Here is a 21,693-nt window from a genome sequence, read left to right as displayed (position 1 = left end):
CATACAGATGGCTTAGATAGTGCCTGGCCCATAAATGTAAGCTAATTTGTCCTTTGCACTTCCCTTTCTGGTTTTAATCTTTTACTTTAGACCAGGCCACCATAAACTCACTTAGATTACACAAATCTGTTCTTCACCTAACCTCTTCTCCCAGTCTCTGAGCCATCCGCCATCCAATGTTTTCTCTGGCCGCGGATTGATTTGTCTTCCTAAAGTATTGCGGCGCACATGCCACTTCCGGCGGGCGCACATGCCACTTCCCGCGGGAGTACATCTCGTGACTCCGGGTGTCTATCAGCTAAAGCCAAATTCTCTTGCCAGCATTCACGCGCACCACGGCTGGGTTCCCCTGCATTTCTCAGTGTCAGACTGCATAATGCCATCTGTCTCTGTTGCCAACACCATCTGCTCGTGTTCACTGGGTATGTCTTGGGCATTCCCATCTCCAGTGTTCCTTTTCTACACCCGCCACCCTCCTGGGATGCTTCTTCTTATGTAAGTAAGCCTTAAGCTCTGCGCTATACTTCAGGTCTTTCTTTCTCAGCTCCACCAGCCATCAGTGCTGGCTTCCTCCACTGAAATCTGCAGGCTCCTCGTCTATATCATCCAGTTGGCTCTTAACATAACCTTTCTTTCCTTTCCTTTCTTTTCTTTTCCTTTCCCTTTCTTTCTAAGTGAGCATGATCAGTGGAGAGAGGCAGAGGGAGAGGGAGAAGCAGACTCTCTGCAGAGCAGGGAGCCCATCGTGGGGCTCCATCCCAGGACCCTGGGATCATGACCCGAGCCAAAGGCAGGCGCTTAACTGACTGAGCCACCCAGGTGCCCGAAATATTCTTTCTTTCCACTTGGAATTTTTTAAGCAACAAAAACGTATTATCTTATAGTTCTGTAGGCGAGCAGTTCAACAAACGTCCTTCTGAGCCAAAATCCTATGTCATCAGGGTTGCATTCCTTTCTGGAGGCTTTGTCAGAGAATCTGTTTCCTCACCTGTTCCAACTTCTAGAAGCTGCTAAAATTCCTTGGCTGGTGGCCCCCTTCCTCTATTTTTATAGCCAACAATGATGCATCTCTCCAACCATTCTTTGGTAGCCATGTGTCCCTCTGACTATGAACTCAGCTGAGGCGGGTTCTTGATTTTTAAGGATTACATCTTTTCACTTGGATTTTTAGAAGTTGAAAGTAGATATGGTTTATTCCAAGTTGTATGCCTAATTCCTATTTATGTATACAGTTGGGACACACAAAATACATGTACTCAATTATTTTTTACCTACTCAAGTTAAAGCATAAAATATGCTTGATGTTAAAAAATGCAAAGAATTTTGTATTTTTTCTTACATAAAGTGAAATTTACCCTTTATGCACCCAACTCAAATCCCAAATTGCTTCTTCAGAGGAAATGCTGTTCAAGTTTCAGGTATAGTTCTCCCATCTTCTTGCTTAAATATGCTTACATTACCTGTATTTACACAAACACACACCCACCCACAGAATTCTTTGTTTTTTACATAACTGGAATTACACTAGCTGTTTTGTCAAACGTAGTTTTGTTCTTAACCGTGTGTCAATATTTTCCCAATGCTACATGTTTGTGAGGCCCTCGTGATGAGCTAAGCATTGTGCTAAGAATGATATATGTATTACCTTCTGTAATTTTCCTAACTGCCTTATGAAGTAGGTACTAATATGATGCCATTATTTTCTGAAGAAATTGGAACTTAATTTAGTAACCTGTAGTCTCCGAGCCCCTGTTAACACTTATTGTGTGGTTACTCTTGGGTTCTACTACTATTTTATCTTATTTGTTTGTTTGTTTATAATTGTGGTAAAAAAACACAAAATGCAAAACTTATCGTCTTAACCATTTTTAATGTACAGTTAGCAATGTTAAGTATCTTCACACTGTTGTGCAACTAATCTCCGGAACTTTTTCATCTTGTAAATCTGAAACTTTGTCCCCACTGAACAATAATTCCCTTTTCCCTCCCCGAGCCCTGGTAACCATCATTCTACTTTCTGTTTCTATGAATTTGACTACCTCACAGAAGTGGAATTATACAATATTTGTCTTTTTGTGACTGACTTATTTCACCTAGCATCATGTCCTCGAGTTTCCTCCATATTGTGGTAGTGACAATACATATTCCCTTTCTTTTTAAGGCTGATAATATTTCATAGTATGTGTATACATTTTGTTTATTCATTTATTCATCAGTGGGCATTTAGTTTGCTCCCACCTCTTGTCTATTGTGAATAATGCCGCTATGAACACAGGGGGGCAAATACCTCTTTTGAGACCTTGCTGTCACCTTTTTTTTATTTTTTTGTATGCTTCTGTAGAGAAGTGGGATCAATGGATCAACTGGTAATTCTATTTTTAACTTTTTGTTGTATTCTCTTAAAAGACCCTGTTGTAGTGATCATGTGTTTCTTTGGCTGTCCGGTATCGATTCCCATTTCTTTCAGTAACAGGACTGCGATTGGAGGCGTGGCTTCTCCCTGTGGTATGCCGTGGAGCAGGACTTCAGGAGGGGGGTTGCCTTCTAGCCAAGGAGGGTCCTTGACTCAAGCTCAGCTAATAAACTTCCTCTCTTGTTCTGGAACTTTGTACCTGGACTGGATTCAGGCAAGGATGACAAAGGGAATTGGAACTCATTATTCTCAAGTACTGGTCTCTGACAGAAGTGACAAGCAGTCCCCCTTCCTAGATCCCTGGAGCTGTTTTGGTCCCTCTTCTTCTCAAGCCTTGGTCTCTGGCCTTCCTGTGAGGCCTGTAAGCCACCCAGTCTCCCTTCTGTAAATCCCTTTGCCAGGAACCCAAGCCTGCCTCCAGCGCTCACAGCCAAGACCCTTGATTCACAGTCTCCTGCGCCAAATTGAGGATTTCATCCGCTTTCCCCTTCTCTAGAAAGTCCTCTCTGTTTTGGCTGGCCGATGGTCTTCTTTCAAGTTTGAAATGATTTATCTTCACTTGTATGTGATTCCATCATGTTGACGGGATATGAGGAAGTAGAGTCACAGGCATTTGGTAAGCCCTCTTGAACGGCTTGTCCAAAAATGTTGGCGATCATAGGGAAGAAAAGAAAAGCAGTTAACGTTTATAGGAATGTTCTCCTTTTCCTTCCGCCAAACTGATTTTAGTCAGACCCACATATATTGTGAATGTGACTTCACTGCCGATGGACCCAAGTAAATACATTTATACACGGAATCCCCGACACAGCACACCCCTTGCTGTTGCAGTATCAAAGGCCCCAAAGAATTGATTTCCTTGAAAATGAATATTCTCTTGTTCATGAGCTTTATAAAAATGGTACCACACTCTACATAGACTTCCAGTTCCTGCTTTCTTTAAAAAAAAAAAAAAAAATCAACGTCGTGCTTCTAAGATTCACTCATGGTGTTCATGAATCTTAAGTTCTTTCATTTCATTGAGGTGTAATGTGAATATAAAATTACCACTATTTATTCATTTTCACACTGATGATATTTCAAGCTTTTTGGGTTGGGTGGGATAATGGTTCACGGTGTTCATTAATATTATTTTACTTTGTAACATAACTTTTGTAAATACCAAATACGATATTTAAAAGGCAACATTCTCTAAGGAAAGAGGGCATTTAAAAACCGTATTGGGGAAAACAAAACCAAACTATTAAACCCAGCTCTTACCACAGATCTGGTATTAGTTTGGGTCAAGTTGTGTCTCTGACGTAACTACACATTTTTTTAAAGATTTTATCTGAGTCAGAAGATGCGAGCGACTCTTGATCTGGGTTGTGAGGTCAAGCCCCAAGGTGAGTGCAGAGATTACATAAAAATTAAATTTTTAATTTTTAATTTATTTTTTTACGTTTTATTTATTCAAGTATTCTGACTGAGCCAGCCAGGCGCCCCAAACTACACATCTTTACCACGCGGAAGAACACAACCTACCAGGACTGATTTTAGAGATGTGTTCCTGCTGCTGCGTGCTCAGCCCCTTCTGTCTGACCAGTAGGTGGCGCCCTAGGACTGTTTTTAATTAATCCCAGGCATTGGGCTGGACTTCATTCCTACACCCCGCCTCTGGAAGGGCAAATTTTAACAAGCAGAATACAGACAAGGCCAATCTGTTAATTAGAAGGAAGAACAACCCTCTACACAGATCACTTAAATTCATTTATTCAGTCTCAGTTATTTCTTGACTATGCTAACGATTGCACGTTTTATGTACATTATTTATCACATTCCGCACCTTAACAGAGAGTCTATGTCAGCTTCTCTATAGAACCTGGTTTTTACCATTCGATTCTACACAGGACATTTATCAGCACAGGGGAGTGACTTTGGAACTAATTCTTCTCGGAGCACCTTCTTCTGTGCTTAGTGTTGCCTGAGTCTGGACTGGCTTCCTGTTGAAAACAGTCTGTTTCTTAGAGAACTTTTGGAGTAAGGAAAACAGCCAGGGGTGTTTGGCCTGCAGCAGGAAGATGTCCTGGGTGACCTCTTATCAGAGTTCCAGCCCTTCGTTGGTCCACCTCTGTCCCTCCTTCACCCACATCTGCCACTTGTGTTTCTTCCCAATCTTCCTTCTCTTTCCTCAGCTCTTATGAAGGATTTTCCCAGTAACGTGCTTAGCCGAACCCCTCTGCCACAACCACGGTCGTTTCTGTCAAATATAAATGACATATCAGTGTTCAAATTTGCATCTGTCTATGCCACAATTACCCTCAGCAACAGGAAAAAAGGTGGGGAATTAATGTATTAAATTCCAAATTATCTTACTGAGGCAGAAAAAGCTTGATGAATTTTTTATCTGGTAAAATATACATATAATATATGTACATGTATATATACGGTTTACCCTGTTAACCATTTCCAAGTGTACAGCCCAATGGCATTAAGTACATTCACAATGCTGTGCAACCATCACCCCCGCCCATCTCCAGAAGGAAAGTTTCATCTTTGCAAACTGAAACTCTGTCCCCGTTAAACATTAACTCTCTATTCCCTCTACCTCTAGCCCCTGACAACCACCATTCTGCTTTCTGCTTCTTTTTGTAAAAAAAAGATTTTATTTATTTACTTTAGAAAGAGACAGAGACAGAGAGTGCCCATGTGTGAGTTGGGGGAGGGGCAGAGGGAGAAGGACAAGCAGGACCCCAGGATCATGACCTGAGCTGAAGACAGGTGCTTAACTGACTGAGCCACCCAGGCGCCCCTCTACTTTCTGCTTCTATGAATTTGAGTCCTCTAGGTACCCCATATGAGTAGAATCATCCAGTATTGGCCATTTTGTAACTGGCTTATTTCACCTAGCCTAATGTCTTCAACATTTATCAGTAATATACTGTATTCCAGAGCTGCGCCAAAGGCTTCACACATAGATCTCATTGAACGAGTTGTGAGATAGGAGGTTGTCCTGTGGCAGTTTACCAGCCAGTGGAACCAAGGTTTGAGAAGGTTAAGTCACTTGCTGAGACGTACAAAGCAGGTAGTAAGTGTGGGCCTGGCCTGGGGCCACACCCTCCGCCCCCTCGCAGCCACACCCGGGTCGGGGCTCCTGCCAGGGCTTCTTGCTTCAGCTCAGTCCTCAGCTAACCAACACGCTCTGGTAACAGCAAGATTGTATGAGTTCCGACTCCCAATTTGCCTCAAATCAAAAATATATATGGAGGAAAGCAATCTGTCTTTCTGGCATCTGATTGGGAAAACACTCCCGTTTATGCTCCACATATGAAAAGTTAAGGGCTGCTAGTTAAAGGGAGCCGATGCGTGAATGTTTCAAGAAAGAAAGAAAGAAAGAAAGAAAGAAAGAAAGAAAGAAAAAGAAAAAGAAAAAGAAACAAAAATTTGTGCCTATTTAAGCATTTTCTCTGTGTTGAGGCGCCTGGGTGACTCAGTCAGCTAAGCATCCAGGTCTTGACCTCAGGGTCATGAGTTCAAGCTCCACGTTGGGCTCCACGCTGGGCATAGAGCCTACTTAAAGAAAAAAAAAATGTCTTCATGTTCAGCTAAAAGCCTCGTAAGAGAAAAATTATAATAAAATCAAATATAATATATTCAGCAACTGGAACATAAGAATCCTATCTGGTATGGTCAAACAGATTATGAGTACATCTTTATATCATTTCACTTTTTTAAAAAGCTTTATTGATATATAATTTATATACCATACAACCCTCCTCTGTAGTGTACTATTCAATAAATTAGCTTTTTGCTTGGCTGAAAATTGCCTTACCTTGTGACCACCTGTTCTTTCTTTGATTGATTTATCGGTGAGAGTCAATAGAAGTGAGGCCCAGAGGGCTGAGTTAAGCCCAGTGGCGCGAGCTGCTGAGTTCCACGTTAGTAATTTGTAGTTTGTTGTTGTTGTCAATACTGTTTCTATGTCCGTGACTATTTAATTCCTTAACTTTTTTGTGTCTTGAAGGTTTGCACGGTGGTAGGTGTTTTGGAGTTCCATTATTATACAATAGATATAGCAAAATAAAAGGTTCAGTTTCCAGTCTGTGCCAGAAAGGTTTAATATCAGTAGCGAGGTCCTTCCCACCCTGTGTATCAGCATTGCCATGAGAGGAAGGAGTTTCTACTTGCAAATTCAGATGTCTATCTCCTGCTGTTCTCAGAGGAACTGAGAACCCCCAGGCTCCAAGCCCCAGGCAGGAGCTCCTTTGGGGGTAGAGAGACCCTCGTGTGCAGAGATAAGAGCAGGAAATAATAAGGGGTCAGGCTAGAGGAGTGGGGAACAAAGAGCCATGGACCCAGGATGGTCTTCTTTCTTGCCTTCTGGTCTACCTTCTTTTCCCAGAGTCCAGGGCTGAGGGTAGCCGTAAGTCTGGGGAGTCTGTACAGACCAGTTGTGCAGATCCAGCCAGACTCCCCCTCAGTCTTATCTCCCCACCGTCTTATTTGGACATTGCAGACACTGCACAAGTCATGCTAGAGTGACCCGAGGCTCAGGGCGGTGGTGTCCCCGAGGAGGGGGGGAAAGGGGGTATTGGGCTATTCACTGGGTCTGCAGCAAAGCCCATACAGACAAGGAAAAGGCTAATGGCAGAAAGGAAAAAGGAGAAAATTGTGTGGTTGGTCCAATGGAGAGATTATACACAGAATATTAGCCCACGCCTCTGTAGTGCTCCGTAAAGGAGCTATTGAGGTGCTTCTGTAGAGTTGCTAATCTTTCACCAAAATCCCACAAGATGAATGCATTGTTATCCCCATTTTACAGACAAAGAAACTGAAGAACAGAAAGTTCGATCATTTGCCAAATGTCCGACCATAGTGGCGGAGCCAGGGTCAGAACTCTCCCGGGTCCGTGCTCTCCGCACTGTGTTCTATGCCCCAAACTGAGTACATACTACAGGATTCAATGTGTTTTCGCATATACATGGGACCGTTATAAATACATGTTACTGTTATATATCTTCTGTCACATATGAAGATAAGCCGTAATGGCAGCCGTCTGACCCTGGATTTACTTCCTTGAAAAGCAAATTTTATCAACTTCTTTTTAAGAGATGAAGTCTTGGGGCGCCTGGGTGGCACAGCGGTTAAGCATCTGCCTTCGGCTCAGGGCATGATCCTGGCGTTCTGGGATCGAGCCCCACATCAGGCTCCTCCGCTATGAGCCTGCTTCTTCCTCTCCCACTCCCCCTGCTTGTGTTCCCTCTCTCTCACTGGCTGTCTCTCTCTGTCAAATAAATAAATAAAATCTTAAAAAAAAAAAAGAGAGATGAAGTCTTGGTCATTCTGTCAGCCATGACCTTTTGGCCCAGGTGGTCAGAGGGGACGTGGGCTGGAAAACATCTACAAACAGAGGGAGGAAAAAAATCTGTGGTTGCTGTTAGATTGTCAAGGGCACTATTGTCACCCATCTCTCATAAACCACAGTGGCAAATGTAACTGGCTTATTAATGCTAATGTGGCTGCTGACCCTTGAGTTTTGACTCAGATGGAAGCAAACATGTAGCTAGTATGACTTTTAGAATTACGTTTGCTTTTTTTTTTTTTTTTTGGATCTAAAGGGAAACAGCAGCAATTTCTTTAACATTTTGACCGCTTTTTCCTTGACTTTATCTTCCACAGTATTTTTTGTTTTGAGTATACATGAAAGCTATTAGGGTGAGAAATTTACTCTATGTGGTCATTTGGGCAAATAATTCACCCCATGGTGTTTATTAGGACCTACCGTGGGCACGGTTCTAGGCACCCAGGACACAAAGTCAAGCAAAACACACCGTCTCGAAGCTCATGGAATTAGTCGGGACTGAGGGATGATATGCAAATAAGTAAATATAATTTACTTACGATTTCAGATAGGTGCACGTATATTCAGGAAGAAAGTAACATAATGGTGTTTGAGAGACAACTGAGAATGGGACACAATTATTTCTTAGACACCGTGTAATGAGCATTTATGAAGTACCTATTATGTTAAGCATCTGAGATACAGAGAAAGGATAAAACACACGACCTGACCTCTCTAGCAGAACAGATGGGAAATCACATTTTAAGTGGGTGGACTTGTGATCTGTCTTTGAGTTATCAGAGCAAACTTCCTGGGATACCCTTGACATCAAAATGTTGATGACACCAGAAGTGTCTTTGGCTTGAATGCCCACAGTGAAATAGGGTCCCTCCTGGCTTTGGGGGAAAGGTTTGGTGGGAAGCATTTCCCATGTAGGGATCTCCACTCCCTGGATTAGAACCTTAAGCCTGTGTTTGCTTATTACACAAGTATCGTGACTCCGCTTCTGCCAGAGGCATTCAAAACATGCCAAGCTGGTGTTGCATAAAAAAAAAGCTTGTGCGTTCAGCAAATATAAGCTGGTAAGCAGAGCCAGCGTCACTCACTTCGAGAGGGAAGCTGACGTTCTGCTGCCTCGGGTTGAACGCAAGCAATGGACATTGAGAAGGTCAACTCCATGGACTTTGGAGAATTTGTGGATGTATTTGGGAATGTCATTGAGAGATGTCCTCTGATCGCAGCTGCTGTTTGGTCCCAGCGCCCATTCTCCGACTTGGAAGATTTAGAGAAGCACTTGTTTGCCTTTATTGATGCCCTTCCACAGTCAGGTAAGGCTTCCGCATTAGACGCTGAGAATCTCTACAAAGGGATTTCAAATATGTTTATCAAAATATTTTTAGATATTTCAGCCCAGTTGCTCATTACCGATATATTGATTAGCTGTCTTTATTGTCAGGTTTAATTTTCTCAGACTTAGTAAATGGGAGTCAAACACTTGCAAGGTGTTAGGCCAAAAGTAGAATTAAAGACAGGTGTTAGTCTCCGCCCGGGTCTTGATCTCAGGGTCATGAGTTCAAACCCCTCGTTGGGCTCCACACTGGGCGTGGAGCCTACTTTAAAAAAAAATTCCCCCAAAAATTTTTTTAAAAAAGAGACATATGTTGGCTCAGGTAAAGTGGCTGTTAAATATTAAAGCTATGAGGTCAGGAGGAAAGAAGAACAGACACTTGTCTCCTCAGGCCTCACAGTCGCTCGAAAGCCAAAGGTCAGACTGAAGGCCCACCCTCTCTTAGCCAAGTGTGTTCACTTTGGGAATGTCCTGTATGCAAGAGAGGAGACAGCGCGGTATCAGACTATCTCAGGAGCCCAGGGGAAAGAGCAAATGGCTGACATTTTTACCAGAAAGGGCCAGTTTGGACTGGACCGCTGAGGAGAGTAAACTCATTCAGATCAGCAACTCCCTGAGGGAGTGAAAGGAAAAAGACAAAAATCTGAAGGAATTCCTCTGGAAAAGGGGAAAGAAATTGTTGATTTCCTCTGGGTAGGAGAGAAAAGGAGACACTTCTGGGTGTGGGGTGAGGAGAGGTGGAGGTTTAGGCTAACCCCAAGTGACTCAGAATGATACATGGCCTCACGAGGATTCAGAGGCCAAGGGTTAGAACAAGGGCTGCTTCCCAGGCTGCCCTGCTATCTTCAGAAAAGCCTGAAGGAAGGCGAGGGGCAAGGGCTGCCTTCACAGAGGGGCCTTCTGCAGAGATCTGGGGTGTGTGTGTGTGTGCGCGCGCGTGGAGGGGTGGGGGCAGAATCGCCACTCTCTTCTCCTCCATTACAAAGCCAACTAACAGACTCTTGCCTATCCATCCAGAGTTTGACATTCAGGATGGTTTCCCATTGTCAGATGCATGTCTCCCAAGGAAGGAACTCACTTTAATTTATTTTAGGCACATCTAGCAAGAGGGGAAGACAGTGTCATAAAACCAAACTGACAGAAATGTCGGGATGATATTGGCAGTCATCCACTTCTCAGGGTGTTTCTCGGCTCTGCCACTGGGCTCAGGCATTAGTGGGACTGACAGACACCAAAGCTTTGTGACTGATGACTCACAGAAAAGGTCAACCCCGGCTTGATGAAGGAAGGGGCTCCCCTTGTCAGCCCACAGCCTGCAGAGTGAGCTGGAAAGAGCAAGAAGCCACCTGAACCCATGTTCAAAATGTCTGACAGGAAAACACAGGTCAAATGAAAGACTTCTAGGCCAGAGGGGAAAGAATATTTAAAGGTTGTGAATGCCTTATGAATGGTATTTTTTTCTATCAAGTTAAAAATAAAAAGGAGAAAAATCCCATTATTTGTCTTAATACCCAAGGGGTGGTAGGTATTGCATATAATTTAAATCTAGTATTCACTGGTTTATCCAGTTATTCGGCATTTATTTAGGGTTTACTGTGCTAGGAACTTAGATAATAAAATTAAAATTTCCCTATTTCTGTCTTCTTTCCCACCAGCAGTCACCCCGATTGGTTTGAGCAGAGGTTCTAGTTAAGGTTAGTTAAAGTCTAGTTAAGGTTAAATCCAATCACAATCCTGAGCAAAGTGGGATTTGGGGATTGGCATTCACTCCCTCCTTTCCCTCTTGAGACTTGTATTTGATCCCTCTCCTAACCCAATGGGAGCTCTGTATTCTGGCCAGTGTCAGAATCCTACATCACTCGGTGAACAGTAAAAATAAAGATTTAAATGCATGAAATGATTCAGAAGATGAGATCGTAAAATAATCTTGAAAGATGATGGTTCCTGGTATTGACCCTTCCCCACACATTGTACCTGGAGTGACTTTACTGGCAGGTCGTGCGACAAAATGATCAGAGGGAGCTGGAAAGTTGTTTGCTTTTGCACTAGACACTGTCCTGTGGACGGACCTCCCTGTGGGTGGAGCCTACTTCTCAGCCCTAAGCGGGTGTCCACAGTCTTAGGCAACTGGGAGCAGAGCTTCAATGCTGTGTGTGTGGTTACACTATATCTAATCACCTCCATGAGGAGGGGGAGGAGGGGGAGGAGGAGGATGTTGTTAGATAGGCAACTAATAATAACAATAGCTAAAATGCATTTGACCCTTACTGTCGGTGTGTTTCAGGCACTTTGCATTTGTCAACTCATTTAATCCTTATAATAATCTTATAAAGCAAGTATTATTATTATACCCATTTTATTGATGAAAAACTGAGGCACAGAGAGATTAAATAACTTGATCAAGAACACACAACTAGAAAGTGGCAGAACTGGAATTCAAAACCCTGATAGTCAACCCAACAACTTTTGCAGCATTTTTAGAGAATCAGAAGAACAGTCTAGAAACATTTTCTAGGGGTTTCATCTCTTTGTTCAGTAATTTATTCAATTAACATTAATGCTTGATGTCCCAGATCCTATGTTTGGCTGTTTAACTAAGCAAGTAAAATGGGATTTACTGACTAGTCTAGCTTTAATCTTTGCGTGGTTGGGAACAAACTGGGTGTAAGAGTCTTTGAATCCTAAAACTAAAAGACACCTTAAAGAAAAGTTTGGGATATGGTGATCTACCTGGTCAAGTCTTTGTTTTGTACATGATCTAAGAAAACCCTCTACCATTAACAGAAACCAAAATCTTGTTTCTAGAGTAAACCAAGGTTGACTATTTAGGATGCACGATGATGATTATTGGTCAGTAGGTGGCAGTCCAGGATTAATATTCAGCTCTTAGCATTAAATGGCAAAGCACCCTTTTGAGCCAATCAGTTCCTGATTTCCAGGCAAGGGGCGTGGCAAAAGTAAAGGGAAGATGGTTGAAACACCCACCCACACACCCCCCCACACACACACAGCCAATAACAAACCAGTTCAGTACTGATTGTGTTAAAAATCAAAGAGGAAAAAAAACCCTCTCATAAAATAGGGTTGATCATGTATCTCCTTGTGACATTTCAAAATTGCAACAGTTCTATAATTTATTACTTAATACTTATTTCAGAACATAGTTGTTGAATGAATAAAAAAGACACTAATAATTCCCTGAAATGCAGAGTATAAGGTATTTAGAAGAGACTATTAAAATGTGTTCAATCCAAAAGCCCATAGAGCACTCCTTCCTAAGAGAGATGTGTTGGTCAGGTGCCCACTGTGCCCCAGGAATTGTCCCAAGCATTGGGGATAGAGCAGTGAACAGGATAAGTGCCTACCTTCAGTGAGTTTACATTCTAGTAAAGAGAGACAGGATTAACATAAACAAGTGAGATAATTTCACATTCTAGAAACTATTAGAAGAAAATACGTAATAAAAGAGGTTTTTCCTAGGAAGTGACATCTGAGTTCCAAAGCAAAAGATGAGAAGGAAGCGGTCTAAGATCTAGGAGAAGGCCATCTAAGAAAAGGAACCTGAGACTGTTGGCATTTGGGGAACACAGAAAGCCCAGGGTGCGTGGAGAATAGTGAAGAGTGGAGGGAAGGGAAGAGAGGTCGGGTAGAGGGACTGCGGAGGTGGTAAAAGTGAGGGGTGATGCTCATTTGGACTAAGGCTGGAGCAGGAGAGATGGAGAGATGTGATTGGATTCTCAGAGTACATTTTAGAGTTAGACTCGCAGTTTTTTTAAAGACTTATTTTTGAGAGAGAGAGAATGGGGGAGGGGCAGAGGAGCAGGGAGTCTCAAGCAGACTCCCCACTGAAAGCGGAGCCTGACAAGGGCTGGATCTCAGGACCCTGACACCATGACCTGAGCTGAAACCAGGAGTCCGTAGAGGCTTAACTGACTGCACCACCCAGCCCACTTCAAGAGGTTTTTTTGATGAATTTGGGGGGAAGGCAGGTCAAAAACAAAGAGAAATTAAGGGTAACTCCCAAATTTTTAATCTGAGGCCCTGGATGGGTAGTGGTGCTGTTTTCTACAATGAGGAAAACTTTACAATTGAGAGGACAAGGTGGAAATGGGAGCTTGGTAAGTCTGAGGTGCCTAATCATCATCCAAAGGAAAATACTGAGTGTCCGTGTGGACCAGAGCAAAGGAACTCACTGGGAAGCTGTACGCTAGACTGGATCTGGTTGTCACCCAAAAAACTGATGGCATTCCCTCTATGTCTGCCCCTCCCCCACCTCATTCTCTCCTCCTCTCTCTATCAAATAAATAAATAAAAATCTTTAAAAACAAACAAACAAACAAAACCCCCAAACTCATGGCATTTAAAGACCTGGGACCCAATGAGAACATCCGGGCATCAGTGTAAATACAGAAGGGAAGACATGTAAATACTCAGTCCCTGGGTACTTCAGGGTTAGTGATCTGGCAGAGTAAGAACCAGCAAAGAAAGGAGGCAAGCGATGGTAATCTTTTAAGAAGGAGAGAGGAAAAACCATGTGATATTCTCTCAAGAGGCTGAGGAAGAAGAAGACAGAACACTGGTCACTTGGGCATCATCTGTGACCCTGATGAGTGCACACTGGTTGGTGGGTGGGGCCGAAAGCTTAATAGAGTGAACCTGGAAGAGGAGGTGAGAAAGGGGGGAACACTGAGTAGACAACTCCTTTGAGGAGTTTGCTGTAAGGAGGAGCAGAGAGAGAGAAACTAGAGGGCGATAGGGAATGAAAGATGGGTTTTAATTTTCTTGATGGGATGAGCTATTCTAAGTGTTTGTGTGTTGATGGTGATAAAGCTGGGGGGGGGGAGGAGAAATGGATGTTTGAAATTGGAGCCTTGAGGTGAAAAGAGGGGCTGGCTTCAAGAACACAACAGAGAGGACAGATGATGCATTGTACCAGGAGGGAGAGCGCCCTAGTTCCTACTGATGTAGGGACCCTGGTGGGCTGGACCGGGGTTCCACGCCAGTTGCCTGCTCTGCAGTGGCCACGGTCCCCTGCGCTGTTCTCCTGCCAGAACGGAGAGTCAGCTCTGCGCCAGGAGCTCTCCTCGATGCAAAGATTCCTGACTTGTGGTCGTAGCAAATACTACTCGTCTACACCTACATCTCTGCTTGTGACTTGCCAGTGGCACAGGCAGTAGTAGGATTTTAGGAAAGACTGAAGAACAGGCAGCATTGAAATGGTCCTGCAAACCACAGGACACTCCACTGAGCTGGGTCAGCGCCACCCCGGGGGGCACTCATGGGGTCAGTGGTGTGGGGCAATAAAGGGGGAGTCTTCAGTTGAACAGGATCAGGTTCTCTTTTTTTCTGAGCTACCATCCTCTAATGGATTCCCTGCACCTTTCTCTTTTCATCTGCAGCTGTGTGTGTGTGTGTGTGTGTGTGTGTGTGTGTGTGTTCTTCTTCTCTTTGCTCTGCCCTTTTCTGGGCCTCCCTACTCTCCTTTTCCCCCTCTCCTCCCCACAAACAGTGTAAAACACAGGCTCAATCCTAGGCAAACATTAACCCCAGGCGGCAGTTTTCAAGAGGGGAGACGAACCCAGGGGAGTGAGAAGTGAGGTGCAAAAGCAAAAAAGGGAAGAGGCAGGTCTGGCACACGTGGGACCAGCCCTGCTGCCCCTCCATCCACCTCTCTCTGCTCTGCGGTGGGCTAGGGGAGTCCGCTGGGGGCCTTAAGGGGAAGGACCCCCATTCTGGTGCCACCCACCAGTAGCTAACTACTTCCCCCAAGCTCGAGCTGGGCCCTAGAGAGTAAGAAATAAGGAGGTGGGGAAGCTGAGAGAGGGGGGTTAGTGAGAAGACTGGGTCTTAGCCAGCAACACCCCACCACCACCGTCTACAGGCTGCTTTGAAAACCTGAATATGCAAGGAGGGGGAGCCACAGGGAGAGCCCTCGGGGTCAGGACCTGTAGAGCCGCCCAGGACTCTGTTTCCCCAGTCCCCAGCCGGCCGTTTGCAGGGCCCAAGACTGGGTGGATGCGGAGCAGATTCTGAGTGACAGGTGCCCGCTGGGCACAGCCAACCTCCAGGGCCAGGGCTTGGGGCGGGGAGTGCAGGTAGGGAATTTAACACCTTCATTTTCGTCCCATCCGGACCGGGCTGGACGCAGGAAATGGAAAAGAACCCCTTCACGTTTGCAGTGCCCCAGGGCCAGGGCCCATGAGAGAGGGTCTAAAACAGTGGTGTTATAGAGATGGAAGAATTGGTGACAGGAGTTTCATTTAAATAAGCACCCCTTAACCTTGTAGGGGCAGCCAGTGCCCTCAAATCGCCTAGCATTTGAGCTACTAGCTAAGTGACCTTGGGGAGGTCACCTAATCCCATCGAAACTTCCACTGCACGCCCTCTTAAATGCAGCTGCTCCCCCACCCCCCAGTTTTCCCGACCTGGCCACTATCTATGAGGTAGATGGTGCCATCCCAATCATCCTTTAATTGGGCAGAAACTATGAGGTTTGAGTACCGGGAGGTTTGTGCCATAACTAAATCGAGTTTTAAATGATCTGCCTTTCCAACAGAGCTCACAACCAACCCCAGCATCACAGTCAGATACTCCCAGCTGTCCAGTTACAATGTTTACTACGACTAAGAATAATGGCTGCTTATTGGATGTTTCTAGCATTAGGCACTGTGTTTTAGGGAAATGAATTGTCTCTAATCCTCACAGCTACTCAGCAAGTTAGGTGTCATTACCCTCATTGTACAGATTACAGCTGTCTGCTTACCATATCTGAAATCTTGCCCAGCCTCGAGGATTAGAATCTCTCTTTAGAGAGCTAAGCGAAATGGTTGGCCAGGGTTCAGGGAAACTCCCTGGCTTAAGATTTAAAATCTCAGGTATCACACCAGGGGTTTCCAATTTTAGGCCTAGGCGATTATGAGAAGCTATCTTCCAAGAAAACTCCAAGGCAGTCTCTGCAGTGTCTTTGGGACCTACAGTTGGAGAAGGGGAAACAGCCTCAGTCAGGTGGTGAGTGGGTGCTATTTTCCTAAAAGGAGGAAAGTCACTTTCATTCAAAGGGCTGTGGAATTCCGGCTGGAAATGGGTTTCTTTGCAGTTAATCACCTGTAAGGCTCTTCGGATGCTTGATTCCAGAAGCCCAAAGCTCACACTTAGGATCACAAAATCCTGGACGTTTCTTTGCCAAGCCCCGTGGATATTATCCCTCTGGACCCTCCCCGCCCTTCTCCTTTGGAACAGAACGAAACCCATTCTGTGGCTTTTGCAGGAAGTCTTCAGGCCCTCGTGTCCGGCCCTCTTCGACATCAAAGCCCCCTTGAGAGCAAAGGACTTTGAAAAGATACGAAATGCTCGGTCTCCTTATCGCGTCCCAGCTCCCTCCCGAGCAAGTCGTAAATTCCGAGCCCCAGTGGCCTCTCCCCTCCTCTCTTCTTGCCCCAAGGTCTCAAAGGACAAACTTGTCACTTCCCGCCCCGCCCCTGGGTCCAGGCCGAGGCCCCTGAAGCTGGGACCGAGGGGCGCAAAGTTCGGGACGTGTCCGAGGGGCGGTTGCAGTGGGCACCCCTGCACCTCCAGGACACCCCTTGTTGCCCTTCGTCACCTCCCGAAGACCCTGCTTCCCTCGCGAAGCCCTCTTCGGGCGGGGCAGGAGGCCGGGCTCGGCCTGCAGGCAGCCCTCTCCGCGGCGCGGTAACGTGCTCCCGCCGCGTGTCTGTGCTTCGCCGTAGGCCAGGAGGGCATCCTGCGCTGCCACCCGGACCTGGCGGGCCGCGAGCTGCAGCGGGGCACGCTCAGCGCCGAGTCGCAGCGGGAGCAGAGAGGCGCGGGCCTGACGAGCCTGGACGCGGACGAGCGGCTCCGGCTGGCGGAGTTCAACGCGCAGTACCGCGCGCGCTTCGGCTTCCCCTTCGTGCTCGCCGCGCGTCTGAGCGACCGGGCGGCCGTGCAGCGGGAGCTGGCGGCCCGGCTGGACTGCCCGCCCGCGCAGGAGCTGCGCACCGCCCTGGGCGAGGTGAAGAAGATCGGCCACCTGCGTCTCGCCGACCTCCTGGGCGCCGACCAAGCCAGAGCGTAGCACCGCGCGAGCCCGGGAGCCGGGGCGCACGTCGGGACGCGCAGGGACGGGGGGCTGGCGCAGGCCCGGCACGGCGTCCACACGCGCCAAAGGGAGGGGAGAACTGAAGCTGTCGCAGGAATAATGAGCCCTTTTGTCCACCCACCCACCCACTCACCCGCGCACGCTTTGCCAAAATATCTATATAGGTTCGTGCTTTGCCCCCGATGTATCCAGCTCACTGCTTCAATTCTTCACTCCCTTTGCAGCCCGTTGACACCACCAGCCTTTGTGGATTCCAAAGCGCTTATCCAGCTCTTGTTGGCTCCGCATCCTCTCCTGCTAAGCCCGAGCGGCAAAACAAAACGGGCGGGAAAGGAATCTGTATTCCACAGCGGTTTGTCTGTTTGTTTTTTCTTCTCCCACCTCATTTGCTGTACCCGACATTAACAAGTGAGCAGAAGTCGTTTTCTCACTCTGGGGCGCCTACGGGAGCCGGAGCGAGAAAAGCAAAGTACTGATTTGGGTCTTCCGCGCCGGGGAAGCCGAGGGTGGGGGTCGGTGGGCGGATGGGAGCCTCGCGACGGGCCACCGTTGGGAAGGCGCCCCGTGGGGACAGGGGGAGCAGCTGCCACAGTCGCTCTTGAGAGAGGGGTGGGAGTGGGGGTGTCTCCAACCTGGAAGGGCCTAAAAGTCAGAGGCCGGCGGCCTCCCCGACTCTCCCAGAGGTTGCCGCCCTCACCCCGAATCTCAAAGAGGTGGGCCCTTGAGAGTTGGCTTGTCAGAACCTCGGGCTGCCCCGGGAGACCCATTGGTCATTAAAAAGTTAATAATAAAGTAAATAATAAGTTAATAATACTCATTGAGTACTGCTGGATATTCTGGCCTCCAAGGTGAAGATGAGAACCACCCCCATAGTGCTAATAAAGCAGGTAATGGAGGAAAATGGTGCCCAGTGCAATCTCTCTGATGCGTGTAGGCCGGTTCTGGGGAGCTTTTGAACCCTGGGTCTCCGGAGTGGTCTGCACTGAGGGCCAGAATGTCCACTCATGCAGAAGGGGTTCACCACACACACTCTCCCGCTCGTCCCCATGCACTGGAAGGTCTATCCGACCCCAGCCAACACTACTGAAGGTTCTGTTGGCAGAGGGAAGCGAGCCGCACCGGTCCTCCCAGATGCAGACAGGGTAAGAAGTGAAGGCTGAGTGTGGGCCTTTTGAAGACTGGAGCCTCCACTCGTGACCAAACCAGGTCCAGGGCGGTAGCAGCTACAGCAGCAAGAAAACCTTCCTTTCACAAAAAGCAGCGTGGCCACACCTTGCTTGGGGGGACTGAATTCCACAGAAAGAAGCCACTCTCACCACACCAGGTATTTCAAATAAGGAACCTCCATCCCTTCCCCACCTTACAGGTGTTCTCTGCTTGCGGTAAGAGGGAAGGCCAGAAGCTGGTGGCGGGCTAGGTGGGGTGCCAGGCAAGCGAGCTGTGGCTACCAACATCCCCGTAGACTAATGCCAGGGCCTCTTCTGCCTGGGCCTAGTGCCAGATGCCTTCTCTGGATGCAGGAACACCAGGTGCACACTACAAAGGCAGCTTGATGACTCAGTTCCTGTGCTCTAGGACCCCAAGGCAGCGGTGGGCCCCTCAAGCCTGGGGCTAGACGCCTGCTTCACTCTAGACAGGGTAACTTGGGGGCTTTACTGACACACACAAGAAGTCTGCTTCTTGAGGGAGGGTTCTCTGGCCCAGGATACAAGTGCCACAGGCTGGATCTGAGACGCATACGAATCCACTATATTCAAGCCACTCTGCCCAAACCTAAGATGAGTCCACTTAGATAGATGGGCCCCAACTGCAGAGTCTGGACTGTCCCTGTAAATGTGCTCAACCTAAGACAGCCAGGCACCCCCCCGGGGGGGGGGGCACTTCCAGCTTTAATTGTAGACTGAGTGTACGCGCCATCGGACCTTTCAGGCCCCACCTGGGTGTCCTCAATCACACAGTTACATTTCAAAGCTTGTCCGAAATCGTTTCTTTCTGCGGGCGGAGGTATGGTGGGGGAAGACCCTGGATCCGCCCCCTCAAAGGAGCTGGGAGGCGGAAAGGGAGGAAGAGCAGGCTGAGCGGTGCCTCTTCCAAAGACTCCTGAGCACTTGCAGCCTTGCGGACAGGCGCAGGACGCGGGACGTGGGCGCCGCGGGGCTGGCAAGGGCGCTGGCAAAACCTGCCGCAGCTCTGGCTTTTTTCTCCAGTAGGAGCAAAGAGGCCGAGGCCGGTCCGGCGCGGGCGGGTCACCTGTGGCTGCCAAGGTCTTGGAGAGCAGTTTTCTGTGGGCTCACACAGCAACACGCGCTGGGCTTCTGCGGGCCTTGGCCTGGCGGAGACGTTTGTCGTTTCCGCGCTCCGGTGCGCAGGATGCGGGAGACAAACCTGGATGGTGGAGACCGCGTGCGCACCAGCGGAGGCGACGGGGTGGCGCGAGCGCGCTCAGCTAGTGTCTGGGGTCCCAGGAGTGCAGACTCTAGGTGGATAATTTAATACTTTACTTACTAATTCGTTAACAAACACGCACACAACACAATAGCAATGCTAAAAACAGTTGGAAGACGAGGAGCTGATTTCAGCTTCCCTAACCCTTCAGCCCTTCCAGGCACACTCTGTTCCCAGGTGCCGGGGCTGCTTCGCCCATCTTCACTTCCCTCTTAAAATGTCCAAGACCAACCCGGCCAGTGCTGTAAGCAGAAAGACCTGAGAGCGCTCCCACTAGGAATTCACGAGCCCAATCCGAGCTTGGCATTCACATGTGTAACGGAGAAACCGAATGGGGGGCCTCCTTTTATTTGCCCAGAGAACCCGGCTTTTTGGTCTGTGTGTCCAAAAGATGTCCACGGACACTGGCATGGGAAGAAAGGAAGGGGGAAAAAAGACAACACAATTTCTTTGCATGAATTTCTCTACTCATTTTAAATTTGACACATTTCCAGAGATCAGCCTTAGGATATCAGTTCCATTTCAAAAATAAAGAGCTCTTTTTAGAAAGTATTTACTGCAGGACAGGAATAGATGGATACCTTCTTTGGTAATTGGTGAAAATTTTGGGATGGAATTTATGGAAAATTCGCTATTCAGTAAACTAATAAATGGCAGTTAGCAGGTGCCTGTGAAAAAGAGAAGTAAGTAGGATGCGGGAAGTAGTCAGAACTGTTGCAACAGCAGAACCTGATTGTTCTGGTACTATTTGGTGTGGGGGGTGGGAGCGGGGAGTTCGGATTCCGGGAATCGGCTAGCTGGTTTTGTGTTTCCAGGGTGGCACCAGCAGCCTTAGTAATAATTAACATCTGTACAGAGTCTTATGGGTTGCAAAGAATGTACCTAGAGTAGCTCATTTGGTTTTAGTGACTGGAACAGCTAGCTGTGTGACCTTGGGAAAGTCGCCCAACCTCTCTGAGCCTTGGATTTGTCCTCTGTAAAGTGGAAGTGCTACCCAGACAGTAAGTCCCCTGCCTCCCCTCCAGGGAGAGTAGCTTCCCAATGGGCCCAGTGACTCAAGGAGAGCGGAACCTTATCTGAGCCCCTTCCCTCAGCCTCATAAAGCCTACTGTGTAGGGCTTCCTCGGAACATATTTTCATATGATAAGCAAAGGTCACTCTAGGCACAGACGTTGGTGAGTGAACAAATGGTAACTGAAGGCCTTCCACGTCAAGAGCAAGTGATAACATTTGCTGTTGCTGGCCTGAGGCCTGATTCTCCTAAGCATCGATGGTTTTCTTCAGGGTGAAACCCCACGGTCCTCCCCCGAGGGACTTTAAATCATTCTCAGTGCTCATCCATCGAGAGTGGGTTATACAACACCTCCACAGTGAACACAGACTCTAGTTTCAGAAGAAAGAATGAAAACAGGCCACAACCACTGACTTTCATGACATTCACCCAATGAGCAAAACCAGATTTCTGTACCCAAATATCACCCCCTCTCTTGAGGCTCTTTCTTTTCCTAAATCTCCTGGCTTTAAGAATATATTTTGGATAGAAGAACATAATAAAAAAATGTAAGCTCCTTGCCTTGGATAAGAAAGTCTGGTGGTCCCTCCAAGAGAGGAATAAGGCAGTGGATTTCCCCACTCTCCTGCACCCACTCCACTGAGTGGTAAAACTCTAGGCCATTAATGACCTCCCACAAATTCAGGAACTTTTCCTCAGGTAGAGAAGACCAGACACTCAGTTTGCTGCTGAGGGTTGCGGGGAAGGGGGGGCATTCTGGACTCTAACGGGGGCAGAGACACATCTGCTCCTGTGAGTGAAGCCTGGGCAGCTGTGGACAGCTGCGGCCCTCCCTGCTGTTCGGAATGAACAGGCTGGGATCCATTTTGGCCTGATGGGGCTGAGCAGCCAATGGACTCTGGGGACACCCCACAGAAAGGACGCTGCCATCGATTTCCTTCCCAGAGATGTTAGCTGAGTGGGCTGTGGCAGAGCAAGGTGGGGGTGTTGCGTTCAAACCACCCATTATTGAGCCTTTCTTTGTGTGGGGGGGGGAGTTGCTGATTGTGTGCAATGG

At 47.2% G+C, this 21,693-nt stretch overlaps 1 protein-coding gene across 1 annotated transcript; it reads left to right on the top strand.

Annotated features, from left to right (window-relative positions):
* Window positions 1-8,803: 8,803 nt before the first annotated feature.
* URAD (ureidoimidazoline (2-oxo-4-hydroxy-4-carboxy-5-) decarboxylase) lies at window positions 8,804-17,155 on the top strand. Its single transcript, XM_040620913.1, has 2 exons — window positions 8,804-9,061; window positions 16,809-17,155. Exons 1-2 carry the CDS (start codon window positions 8,887-8,889, stop codon window positions 17,153-17,155), a joined length of 522 nt encoding a protein of 173 aa, XP_040476847.1. The 5' UTR covers window positions 8,804-8,886.
* The last annotated feature ends 4,538 nt before the right edge of the window (window positions 17,156-21,693 follow it).

Source organism: Ursus maritimus, unplaced genomic scaffold (assembly GCF_017311325.1).
Source record: "Ursus maritimus isolate PB19 unplaced genomic scaffold, ASM1731132v1 scaffold_10, whole genome shotgun sequence".
Classification (NCBI taxonomy): Eukaryota; Metazoa; Chordata; class Mammalia; order Carnivora; family Ursidae; genus Ursus; species Ursus maritimus.
Note: the sequence above shows the minus strand (reverse complement) of the source record. Positions and strands in the feature narration are given on the sequence as shown.

Coding starts and splice junctions, on each gene's coding strand:
- URAD (XM_040620913.1), top strand. CDS start 8,887: ATGGACATTGAGAAGGTCAACTCCATGGACTTTGGAGAATTTGTGGAT. Junction 9,062..16,808: donor TGATGCCCTTCCACAGTCAG/GTAAGGCTTCCG, acceptor GCTTCGCCGTAG/GCCAGGAGGGCATCCTGCGC.